Source organism: Diospyros lotus, chromosome 6, assembly GCF_014633365.1.
Source record: "Diospyros lotus cultivar Yz01 chromosome 6, ASM1463336v1, whole genome shotgun sequence".
NCBI classification, from domain to species: Eukaryota; Viridiplantae; Streptophyta; class Magnoliopsida; order Ericales; family Ebenaceae; genus Diospyros; species Diospyros lotus.
In genome coordinates this window covers 37,348,720-37,361,736 of record NC_068343.1, presented here as the reverse complement: position 1 = coordinate 37,361,736, position 13,017 = coordinate 37,348,720, and the positions used below count along the sequence as shown (strand labels likewise).

General features: G+C 37.1%; 1 protein-coding gene across 10 annotated transcripts in view; it reads left to right on the top strand.

Moving 5' to 3' along the window:
* The window catches only part of LOC127803862 (putative pentatricopeptide repeat-containing protein At4g17915), a 30,847-nt gene extending 30,128 nt beyond the window's left edge, over positions 1 to 719 (top strand). For 4 of the 10 annotated variants that reach the window (XR_008023587.1, XR_008023589.1, XR_008023586.1 and 1 more), the window contains exon 4: positions 46 to 719. Coding sequence is in view for 1 of the 10 variants with exons in the window: in XM_052340442.1 (XP_052196402.1) it covers positions 46 to 75 (30 nt within the window). In the remaining 9 variants the exon portion in view is untranslated. The remainder of the gene's footprint in view (positions 1 to 45) is intronic. The other 6 variants (XR_008023591.1, XR_008023593.1, XR_008023592.1 and 3 more) reach the window with 3 other exon arrangements.
* The last annotated feature ends 12,298 nt before the right edge of the window (positions 720 to 13,017 follow it).

Below are 13,017 nucleotides of genomic sequence, written 5' to 3'. Positions count from 1 at the left end.
GTAGTCATTTTGAACTGACTTGGGTAACAGTTTTTCTCATTGCAGTTGTCAGGACGTGAGCTTCCATTCTTTTGATGAATTTCGGGATTCTTGTGTCTGTCTTCCAAATGATTGCCCTCAAATTAAACTACTACATTCATCATTTGGCTACAAGTTTTCCTTAATCGAAATCAGATTCACACAATTTTTAAAGCACTTTGGTCACAAAATTTAGAGGAAAGATGAGATTAATTTTGTCGACAACAGAGAATGATGGTGGGTATAATGGTCAAATACTGATTCGGATAATAAACTTGGTGGTTTAATGGATCATTATATGGTTTCTGTCCTTATTGTCTGTGTGTTTGACGCAGAGAACCAATGATAAATATTGGATTCTACATTGTAGTGATCGTTTCCTTCGATCTTGTATTTATTCTCAAGGGAAAGGTTGAATATTATTATATCATCTATAACCATTCCGAACGAAATTGTGGATTGTTTTTCATATGTTTACTCCACCCATTTTGTTGCAGTTGGTTGGAGGCAAGAGTATTCTTGGGAGGTGACAAAAGTGTTCTGAACTTCTCACATCATTATACTGAGACGTAAACATCGATTAAACACCGAATGCAATATTTCATTATTCGTTTGCCCGACGATTTCGTGTAAGATATCAAAGGATACAAAATTTAGTGCGACTTTGACGCCCTTTGAAAAGCTCTCTTTGAAGTGATATTTGTCTTCATTAGGGGTGAGCACCTAACTGATCGAAATGATGAAAACGAATAGACCAAATTGTAAAAAATTAAATCAAACTGATCAAACAAATTAAAAAAAATCAAACAACTTGAAGATCAAAAAAATTGAACCCGCTAGTCTTATTGTTGCTATGGGCCACTAAGTGGACTTGTGATTTCAATAATTGAAATCAATTACTAATTTTTTTTAATTATAGTGGTTCATATATTAAAAAATGAGTTTGATATAACAGTTGATTTTTTGTAAGAAGTGAATCAATTGAAATGGTGAAATTAAATAGAATGAAATTGTGTAAAAAATCAAACTAAACTGAATGTAATGAACAAACTAACAAATTGAAAATCAAAAAAATTGAACAAATACAAAAAAACCAAATCGAGTGAAAAAATTAAAAAATGGAACAAAGAAAAAATAAAAAAATTGACAAAATAAAAAAAATAAATAAAAAAATTGAAATAATTTTTGGCCTTTCTGTTGCCACCAACCACTAAGCTAGCTTGTGATTTCAATTATCGAAATTGATCATTGAATTCCCACAATTATTATGATTCATATATCCAAAAATGAGTTTGATCTAATGGTTGATTTGTATTTTTAGAAAAATGTTGCTAACCATTGTCCACAACAGATCCTAATGATCGGAATTGACTATTAAATTAACTTGGCTCAACAATTCACATAGTTGAAAATTAAAAGGATCTAACGATTAAATTTCAGTAGATCTAAGTTTTAATGTCCTTAATACCCACCCATTCTCGTGTGTGTGTATTAGAAAACTAAGAATGTCGTCAAAAACTTTACCAAAGGGGTTGTAACCCATATGTCGTAAATTGTTGAAGGAAGCCGAGATGGCATTGATGGTCGAGCATAGTGGTGCTATAGAGCCAATGGCTTGTGGTGGGAGGAAAAAGTCAGGGAGAGAGAGAGAGAGAGAAATGGTAGTGGGGACAAGGCTTGTTGTCATCAGTGTCGGAGGGAGAGAGGAAGGGTCAGTATTGGTTCGAGACAGCGACAGGAGACTCAGATCAGGGTTGCAATCTTGTAATTGTAGAGGAATGACTGAAGGTGAAGGGAAAGGCAGAAGGATCAATTCAATCCTTTTGTTCTTATTTCCTTTTTCAGTTCAAGTAAAAAATAACGTCATTTGATAATTTTAGTCAGTTCAGTTATTTCTGTTTTTTTAACACGAAAACTAAAGCGAACCAAAATAACGAAAATTGTCAAATTTTAAAACTAAATCGAACCAACCCCCCAACAAAAATCGAATCAAACCAATAATTTCGGCCGATTTGGTGTAGTTATTTTAGTTCAAGAGAAATTTTTCACACCCCTAGTCTCTATTAAGTTTGTTGCAAGGTTAAGATAAATCACTTTTAGAATACAACAAAATTACTAACACTCGAAGACAAGCTCTAAAGATTTCTAAAAATTTTTGTAGAAAAAATTGTGTTTGTTTTGAAAGAAAAGTATAGACATTGGATCGGCATTGCTCCTAGAACTTGTTTATGGATAGACCCAACTGTTGAATTATAAGTAATTAACAATCTCATAAATTTTTTTGAAAGGATACAATCCTAAGTCATTTTCATAAGAGACAACCCTTTACATGTAAAATAATTATATTTTTGAAATGTTATTTCCTTTTAAAAATAACTAACTCAAATAGTTATATTCTTGAAATAATTATTTGCAAGGAAAATAACAATATTTATTCCTTGAAGTATATTTATATAAAATTACAAAAAATTGGTTATTCCTCCTATGTTTCCCCCTAACAATATATTTCTCGAGTCATTATGCTTACATGCTCGTCTTTTTGTAAATATAGTTCTTGTCATTTGACTAGTCGATGTAGACATATCCCTTAACATACATTACAAGAAATTGAGGTTTGACAATAAGCTACCTCTGAATAAATATTTTTCTTGCCATTTCACTAATGAATGTAGGCATACCTCTTAACATTACAAGAAACAAAGGTTTAACCATAACCTACCTCTAACATTAGAATTGACAAGTCATCTTTGGTCATCCTTGTTTTGATGACACAATTTTGTCGCGTTGGACCTTCTTCCTTCTCAGTTGCTAATTTTCAAAACTACCTAAAAATGGGTGTTGTCTCAATAGTCGCCCAAACACAATTGTTGCTCTAATAACCACTCAAACATGGGTACTGTGACAAAGACTTGATCTTGATTAATCACAACCTTGGTTGCAATTACTATTTTAACTATGTTTTTCTCTTAATCTATAACAACCTACGTGACATGCACACGCCAATTAAATGAATGGACTAGTGATCGACTAGTTAGCAACTGACCATGTGGATATGGTACTTGCCTTAACATACCACATTCCCCTTTGAGATTGAACTAATAATTGGCTAGCAAGTGCCAGCCCACACATCTAAGGGTGTGAGGATTGGTAGTCTGCACAAGAAAAGTATACGACAAACAAAGACCAACAATAGCTAAGGCATTCGAACATCCTTGACTTCTTGTTTTCTCAATTCAACCCAAATGATGCCATCTATTTTCCCAATTCAGGCCTTAATCCCTTAATGAAACGTCTGCACTTCTACGCCTTAGTAGCCACCATGTGTGGTGCAAATCGAGAAAGCAACATGATTTCTCCTCAAACTAGGTGACTTTTTTTCCTTTGCTAAAGTAGAAGGAACTCCTCTTCCTTGGCCTCTCTTAACATGGTAGGGAATACTGTTTGTCAAATAAGTCCTTGAATTACTCCTAAGTTATTGCAATCCATTTAATAGTGTATTATTGTTCCATCTGTTTCAACCAATGCTCGCCTTCTCACTGTAGGTAAAAGTAGCGAGCTCTACCTTTCAAGTGTCAATTCAATGTGCAGAGTATGTTATCTTAAGAGGGGAGGTGAATTATGCCCTTTTCACCCTTCTTAAAAATAAGAACTGAAATCAAAAGGAATTAAAAGTTGTAGCACGCAAGATAATATAGTGGTTCAGCTTATGCCTAGTCCATTATATTGGCTCTTCACCAAAGATTTAGTCAAACCAATCTTACTTGGGTAGCTTTTGAAGCAGAATCAACTACTAACCTTTAGACTATAGTTTTTCACTTGGTTCATCCACAATCAATGCTTTTTACCAAGGTAAGGCTTAACTTTTACAAATTGGCAAAGAGATGTGAAGAACAAAATTCAAGAGAAGAAGAAAATATTACAGTTTACAAATGGCTTCTCTTGATGATACAAAGAAATAAGATAATTTTAGAAAAATAAACACTATCCCTTTTGAATGGATAAAGTAAAATGATCTTTGAAAGCTCTTGAGGTCACGAGAGTAGGATGTTTGGAGTTCAAAAAGTTCTTCTTTCTTATTAGGCTTTGATCCCTTTTATACTCTTCTGGTATTCTAGTATTCAATGTTTCAATCCCTTTTATACCTATCCTTAAACAAATAAAATGTTCTTTTTGTTTTTAAGTCACAAATGTCACTTTTTGTCTCTACAAAGCTTAAGCAATCAGTTAGAAATTCATAAAATATGCACATGTTGCCTAAAGATCATTTAATGCACTGAAAAGTAAAGACAAATTGCATTTAATGAATTGTAATGACTATATTTTTTCAAAATCTGTCAAGTATTACTTGAGTATAAACAAGTATTTACTCAATTAAGTTTGATCTTTACTCGATTATATAGATTTTGCAATCGATTACTTTTGCTACTTACTTAAGTACAAATTTCCATTTACTCGATTAAATTTATATCACAAAAAAATTCCACATATACTCCATTACAAAAGACTATCTACTCGAATACAAAAGAATCTTTACTCGAATACAAATTTAAATACTCGATTAAACTTAAGATCTAGAGACATGACTTATTTTTGACACATAGTTACTCGATTACAAAAATGATTTACTTGAATACTTATCATACATTACTTGATTACAATTGTAACCACTCGAGTACAAAAAGAATCCATTGACTAATAGAAATTCCTAAGGATATTTACTCGATTACAAAAGTTGTTTACTCGAGTATTAATGGATCAGTACTTGATTACAAAAATTGATTACTCGATTAAATTTCACTCGACTAAAACTTGCATTGTCTACTCGAATACAAACACTTATTTAGTTGAGTACACCACATCTTTACTCGATTAAGCCTATATTTGTAATCGATTACTTTTAGGTTTGATTAAGGATGACTGGATTACAAAAATCTTACAATCAATTAACTTAAACTTGAAAATTTTACTTAGGCTTTTTTGATCACTAAAATACTCGATTAACATGAACTTATTACTTGATTAACAAAAGCCATATCTTAACTTGATTCGAATGATTTACTCAATTAAAAAATTGACTAATTCGATTACTTTACATATCATTCTTAATTGTTTTAGTCATCATTTAACCAAATTTATTAATTTTCTCACTAAACCAAAACAACAAATTTCTCAACATAAAGTATGGCTTAAAACAACTTCTTAATCTTCCTTAACCATTTCTTAGCCATCATAGGATCCACAACTTCCCCTCCATTAAATGTGTTGAGACTCGACACTAAACCTTAGGGTTTTACTTAAGCAATCATAGACTATTCGATGGTCTGAATGAAACAATCATTCACAGTGCTGGAATCAAAAAATACAAACACAAAGAAACAAAAAAGAAACGGAGGCACAAGAGTTTTTACCGTGGTTCACCTCAAACTGAGGCTATGTCCACGTTGAGCTCGAGAGAGAAGAGCTCACTGCACTATGAGATGAATAATCAGATTACACCCTCATAAGCCCTCACTAACAAAACCCTCAAAAACAATCAATGGTTTGAGAAAACAAAACTGTCGATCAATCACTTAATACAGATTAAAGGCAAACCTATCGAACCATAAAAACTATACAAACATGTACAGAAAAGAAATCAGGAACAAACCAGGACGAAACCCTAGCCAAAAAGGCGAGAGCCTTCAACCCGCAAGAACAACCCGACTACCTTTATGATTTTTCTTCGTATTTTCGCCTCTCATGGTTCACATCTCGAGGCATCAATAAAAGCGATTAAGAGCGGCTGGGATTGTGCCTCATAAAGTATAGATGGATGGATCAGATCAAATCGTGCAAGCACGATTATAATCCCAACAAAAAATGGCAGAGGAGCAGGAGAGCAGGAGATGATCGGGCAAAAGGCTGAGAGGGCATAATCAGGCGCCAGCTGAAGGTGAGCTAATGGTTGCCATGTGCAGCCATCCAGCGACTTCCAAATGGCAGCACGCGGTTGCTGTACGTAGCCCTCCAGTCAGCTAAGAGTAATGACACCGTTTGGAGCTTCACAGCTAACAAAATGATAGGGAATTAAGCCTTCTAAAATGCTCAAGAGGCATCATCTCAATAGTGAGTACAATGTTGGACCTTGAGCTAACAACATCTCCAACAGTTTGACCCTTGTAGGTTGATCATTTTGATCACCATTCGACTATCCACCACCTAGCTCGTTATGCTACTCCATGTTGTGTCCATTTGGTCTCTCTACTCTTAACCCCTCTCCATTAATCTCTTCTTCCTCATTCTTTTTGTTGCATGTGTGAACCATTCTCACCTATGCACCCATACACAACTCATCACTTATGCATGATTGTATATGTATAGTTCCATCAACAAGATATATGAATTTTTCATGTGCACATCATATCAAGGACACAGAGTATGAAATAAAGATACACAACATATATATATATATATATTATTAAACCAAATCCTTAACTTGTCACCATGTATGATGTGTAGGGTTACAAAATACAATTTACCAAAATTACCCTTACCACACTTTTATTACTACTTGCCTTACTGACCATATAAAGATACATTGTCATTTTCAAAATAAAATGACTCATTACCCTATTCCACAAACCCATTATGGTTACCCCTAGATACCTAGAAGGGATATTCATTTGGTTCCTCAAGTAAGGGCCTTCCTCGTTGGTTAGCCATGAGTAACCATTTTTGCCCATACACTTTAGATCCTTAAGCTGGACTCCCAAAATATGGTTAATAGTCTTGTTGACCCCTTTACTAACTCCTCTAAGTACATCTTTACCCATTCCTCATTCTTCATTCTCAGGGAAAACTATTATATAGTCTAATGTGTGCTCATGGAAGCGCATTTCTTCTTCCTTTTCCCTCCATGGTTTGGTTAATCCTCGAATAAAAAAGTTGATTCGAATCGAGGGTAGCCACCAATCATCATGCCTTCCTTGATTGTAACACCCCTCCTCGTCAAGCATCTCACTATAAGGGAATTCTCGAAAATCTTTTTTTTTTTTCCAAGTTCATCACGCGCGGTGCATCAAGAACAATCTCCACATACACACATAGGCCGGCACCCGCGGTGATTCCAAGAACAATCTTCACATGCACACAAGATCCCAAAAACCCCAGTTTTTCCAGTTTAACTAACAAGATTGATAATCTTAAACTAAACGAGACATAATATAACGTAATGGATTAAATAACATCAAAATGTCGTGGCTTACCACGAGTTCCTTACAAGGTGTTCCCACACCGAAATACGTATCACAAACTACTAAATGATAATAGCATTATCATACAACTGTTCATACATATACCAAAATAAATACTAACACCTTCAAAAAGATACAACTATCAAACTAAACACCGTTGGCCCCACCGGCCTTGTCCTCGACCTTGCAGCAGTCCCTGGCTGGAACATTGAATGTTCTAGGGGCATAAACCCAAATTAGATGATAAAGCATCTAAGTGATGGCATGAAACAGTTTACTGAATGCATGAAAGACATACGAGCTTGGCATACACAGACAATGACAACATGGAACACGTCTAACTTGAGAAATCTCCCTAACATACTCAACCTCTTGTGGAAAATCCATTTCATACACCTTTGGGGTTGACCTTGCCGCGACATACTTAATCCCTCAGGTGCCCTACCGTGTCACCTGTTCACCTGGATTAACCTTGTCCCATTCTCAAAAAGACCCCATCTCATCCCCTAAGGACATAATAATGACACAAAAACCAATACCCCAATGATATGAAAATCACACGCCACGCACCGACTCTTTTGCAAGTAAAAACAGTTGATGCAATATACCACATGTTCAATATGCAAATGAAACCACATGTACATAAGTGAAATACCGATGTATAGTATCCCGAGTTCTGGAAGGTACAACCGTTCACTCGAACTGGTTCTATCACGTGTATCCTAAGCTCGGGAGGGTAAATCCGCTCACCTGAACCCACTACACACACTCCAACACACTTTCAAAACAAGGTAAGACTAGAATCAAACCACTCACCTGAATTCGAAAAAGTCTAATTTTTGCCTCAAAATACGTGCCGAATCACAAACACTCATGCTTGTACTTAACCTCGAGCCACGACACTCCCTAAACACCATATTTAATTAAAGAGCATCAAAATCCATTTTTCCTCAATTTTCCATAATTTTCTCTATTTTTCTCCCAATTTTCACCTTGATAATTCCAAAATAATTATTTCCTCAAATATTTTCTCAAATATTTCAACATGATAAATTCTAAAATAAATCAATAAAAATACTAGAATTGAAATTACCAAAATGCCCCTTGTCACACGCCTAGCACATGGCTGCGCATGGAGTGTGGCGCGTGCAACCACGCGCCACCTTCTTCCTTATTTTTTCGGCTGCCAACGATGTCTCCGATGGTAGATCCGAGGGCACCACCTTCAAGCCCTTGAAGAGTCGATCCTGTTGGCATCGGTTATCAGCCGAAAGGACATCGAAAAAGTCCCTTAACGGGCAGTTGCAGGTTGGCGGAAACGGTCCACCACCCGTCTCCGGCCGAGCTTCAAATGGCCACCAAACGAAGCTAAAATGCTTCCAAATGCTCCCAAATTCTTCTCCTTGACACAAGGATCCAAAGCCCCTTAATAACTCTCTCAAAAACATCCAAAATCACGGTCGATTTGCTTCCAAAAACATCGAAACCCTCGGCCCATTTTATACCCAAAAATTGGTCAGATTTCGATAGATCAACGGCCAAGATTTGACCCCCAAGCCTCCTAGCGCCGGATACCACCTTCCCCGAACCTCCCTTGGCCGTCCCATCGCCTGAAACGATGGCCACGTGTGGTGGATTTCGGCGGCCGATTTCTTCCTCACTGTGTTCACACTACAGGTTTGGTTAATTACACTTTGACCCCCCATAGTTTCTTCCAATCTCATTTTAACCTTTCCAATGCACCCCTGAACTATCCAATACCACCATTAAGGCCCACAAGATTTGTACTTCTCATATCACCCTTAAAATTCCCAAAAATCTATCATTTTGACCTCCCTCAGGCAAAATTAGAATATTGCACTTTGGCTCGATTGATCGTTTTGACCTTAAATCTCTTTGTTTCGACCTGAAATCGCTCAAGGGTTATTTCATACATAAAATCTAAGTCCTCAAGACACTCCATTGACTTTTCGGATATTTCCTACGTTGATTCGATTTTCTCAGCCCGGTCGACAGTTGTACCAAAAACTGTTCCCGATCTAACTTATTTCATCACCTAAAATCATAACTCGTATTACTTGTCGATACCATTACATTTTCCCTGGCTATCTAAGGTCTGGGGTACTCTCTCAGGTCATTTCAGTCACTTAAGACTGCGATAGTGTGTCCTGTAGCCTTATTCTTTTGATAATTTCTTTTATACCTTTCATAAAATACCATTTATAGCCTCAAGAGATTCCAAGGTATTACATTGATCATGGTAAATGACTTCCTCGACTCAATTCAATTACATAACTACGCTTTAATTTGCTCTTATAATTGCTCAGTCTCTAAGGACCCTTTTCCCAAGTTCAAACCATTTTAGCTTATTGTTAGCCTAAGTTAGCCCCCAATATTGTACTTATTGGGCATGACATATCCCTACTAACCAGAAAGTTCATACCAATCTCATACATGTATAATTCTTAGATACTCATAAAGGAATAACATGCATAGTTAATTAATCACCAATTAAGGGTTCATATTTTTTATCTATACATCAATAAGGTTACAAAACACCATTGTTATGTCCCTAATTAGATGTGAACCTACATATATATTGTTGTTGACAAAATATAATAATTAAAATTTATAATCTTAGGAAGTTAGACATTGTGAAGGTAGAGATGGATGAAGTGTTAGTGATAGTTCCCTAAATGCTAGATTTACACTTCATGAGATGTAAGTGAGTGCCACTTTTGATGTATTCTTGATATTAATAAAAGGTCATATCTTCATTTATACTCTCCACCTCGCCTTTATGAATGAGTCCCTAGATTTCCTGGTAGAGGTCCTATTTTTAAAGAGTTAAGATTATGTGACGTGGATCTCTAGTTCATAATTTCTTAAAGGTATTCCTGGTCTTTAGATTTATCAAAAGGGGAATATGATATATCGATTAGCTACTACCATTGTTAGCATGGGATACTAATAGGAATGGGCTGGTGAGTCTCACACCACATTGCATGAGATGCATATAGTAGACATGTGGGTGGGTGTTGGTAGAACATCCATTAAATGTGACGGTTGTGGCATATCACATGGTTTGAAGGATTAATGATCTGTTCCTAGTTCTCAATTGTGTATTTGGTCCTTAGACTAGAAATAACAGAGTTTTCTTGTGCATTAGTGTTAAGGATTTGTCGCTAAGTGGAACCATTTGGTGTAAGAGGTGGGGATGCTTTCTGTGTGGACTCAGTGCAGTGGTATATGTAGGCAGATGTTCACTGATGGGATCCATTGACTTCTATTGGATGGAGGCGAATATCCTATGTGGTCTATGTTGGTGGTCATTGAAAATCCCTGGCTAGGGTGAGCTATTGTGTTGCCTGACCCCCTTGCCAGCAGGTTAGCCTCTTTTCTTTGTCCCCTCGTTAGACTGCTCTAGGGAATCATAGGTGTGTAAAATGTCCAACTACACCACATATCTATTGGTGTGGGTAAACAAATTAGCCAATATGGTTGGTTGTTTAAGAGCTAGGGACTCTTTTAGCGGCATGAGGGTGGTCTTTTGCATGAAAGCCAATACTACTACCCCGATTGGTAAATCTTGAACCTCCAGCATCTCATTCCTGAAGTGGTCTATATATTACCTTAGTGTCTCCTTGGGACCTTGCTGAATGCTAAGGAAGTAGGTGGGGTCTTTCTTTCGTAAGGCATTATTCACAAAACCTTCTACAAACTTTGCTCACAGCTACTCATAATAGGTGATATAGCCAGAGAGTAGCTCACTAAACCAAGTATGAGCATTTTTTGTCAAGGATTGCGGGGAAATCAGACACATGGTGGTGTCACTCCATTTGTATAGGTATGTTAGGGATTCGAACTGGTGGGTATGGAGGATGGGATCCTCTCTCCCACTATATTCAGGTAATTGTGGGAGTTTGAACTTGGGTAGAAGGTCATGGCTGAGCATGTCTTTAGAAAAAAGAACCCTCCATGGTTGCCTGTCATCGCGCATTGCCCCCGCCTGAGTTGCACGGAAACGTAGTTGGGATGCTGTTTCGGCGTTTTCGAACTATTTCCCGTTTCGAAAACGGCGAAGACGGCTTGAAACAATTTTCGGGTCGTTTCTGTAAATTGCGAAATGTTTGGGCGCTGTTTCGTAATTTGATGAAATTAAATGGAAACGCGTTTTAGGCCAAATGCATTTTCGGTTCCCGTAATAGAGGCCACGTGGCCACGCCCCACGTATCGCCAAGCCCACACCCCACGTATCCCCAAGCTGGCCGGACCCCCCTCATTTTCCCTCTCTCCCTCTTCTTCTTCTTCTTCTGGTTCTGGTTCTTCTTCCATCGCTTCTAATTCTAGTCACACGTCGCCATTCTTTGCCAAAGATCGTTCCTTCAGTCGTTTCCGGTCGAGCCCCGATCTGTCGCTTCCGATTTCGTCACTTCCAGTCGAACCCTGAAGCTTTGCCACCAGTCGTTCCTCCAGTCAGTCGCCGTTGTCGTTCCTTCTTAGGTAGTCGACGTCGTCTTTCTCATTCTCACTCTCTTGTCGGCCCAATGGTCAACGGTCCCCCCTCTCTCTCTCTCTCTCACTGTGTTCTCAGACTGTTCGTATTTTGGGTTTGGAGGTATATGCATTTTTTTGTGTTTTCTGTTTGTTTAATTTTTGCTTTTAATTTATTTATATCAAAATTAAATTAATTAAATTTTTTAGTAATATGGCGATTGCATGTTACTGAAAATAGATTTTTATATTTGAATTATTTTTTATAATTTATTATTTTAAAAATTATATTTACAAAACCTCCCCTATATTTTTTAAATTTACAATTTACCCCACGTTTTCGTTTCCTATATTTTTAGAAAAATGTTGTTTCAACGTTTCCGTTTCATTTCGGAAACGTATCGTTTTCTGTTTTCATGCTAAAAATGTCGTTTCAACGTTTCGGTTTCATTTCGGAAACGTATCGTTTTCTGTTTCCGTGCTACCTAGGTCCCTGCCATCTTTTTCTCAAAAACTTTCTCAATTAGCTTCTTAATTTCCAAACCCAAGAAGCTAGGAGGTTCTCAAGCTTAGAATCCCATGCAGGTCTATGCACCTTCCTGGCTAAGGTAGTGCTTCCTATTGTTTTTGCGTCTCTCTACATACAAGACAAGACTTTTGCCACAAGAATTTTTTGTTGTGATCTGGAGGGGCCACCAGAGGTTGAGACGAGCGTTGCTATGGAGGTACTGAGATTTTCCTGAGGGATTCGCTAATGTGGATTCCTCCTGAGGAAGGAGGCTTTGAGGTGTGAGCCTCCCCAAGAGTAGGTAGGAGCACGCCTAGCAATTCTAACCTTTAGAATTCCTCGAGGGACACAGTAGAAGACTTCTTGGCTCTAGTGTTCTTGACTACGTTGGCGTGCGTTTGGTTGCTTTCAGTGTTACTCAGTTGGACTAGTTCGGGGATCTGTCTAGAGGGCTATTGAGGATGTTCAGAAGTTGGGTGTGGAGGGGAGGTAGGTGCAAACGATGTCTTGTTAGTGTAGGTGCTCTAAATCCAATCAGATTGGGCATGTTGTATAATGACAATTGCAATCATATTTATTATTGAATAAAAAGTTATTCAATTTCACAAGAAGTCATTTTATTAGTTTCTTGTTATTATTGTAATGACCGGATAATACTAGATAGAAGTCCATATGATGTATTCTGTGATTAATTTATAATGATGTGAGATGATGTATCACAATTTGAAGACATCATTAAATGTCTCAAGTCGTAGCAATGTCAAG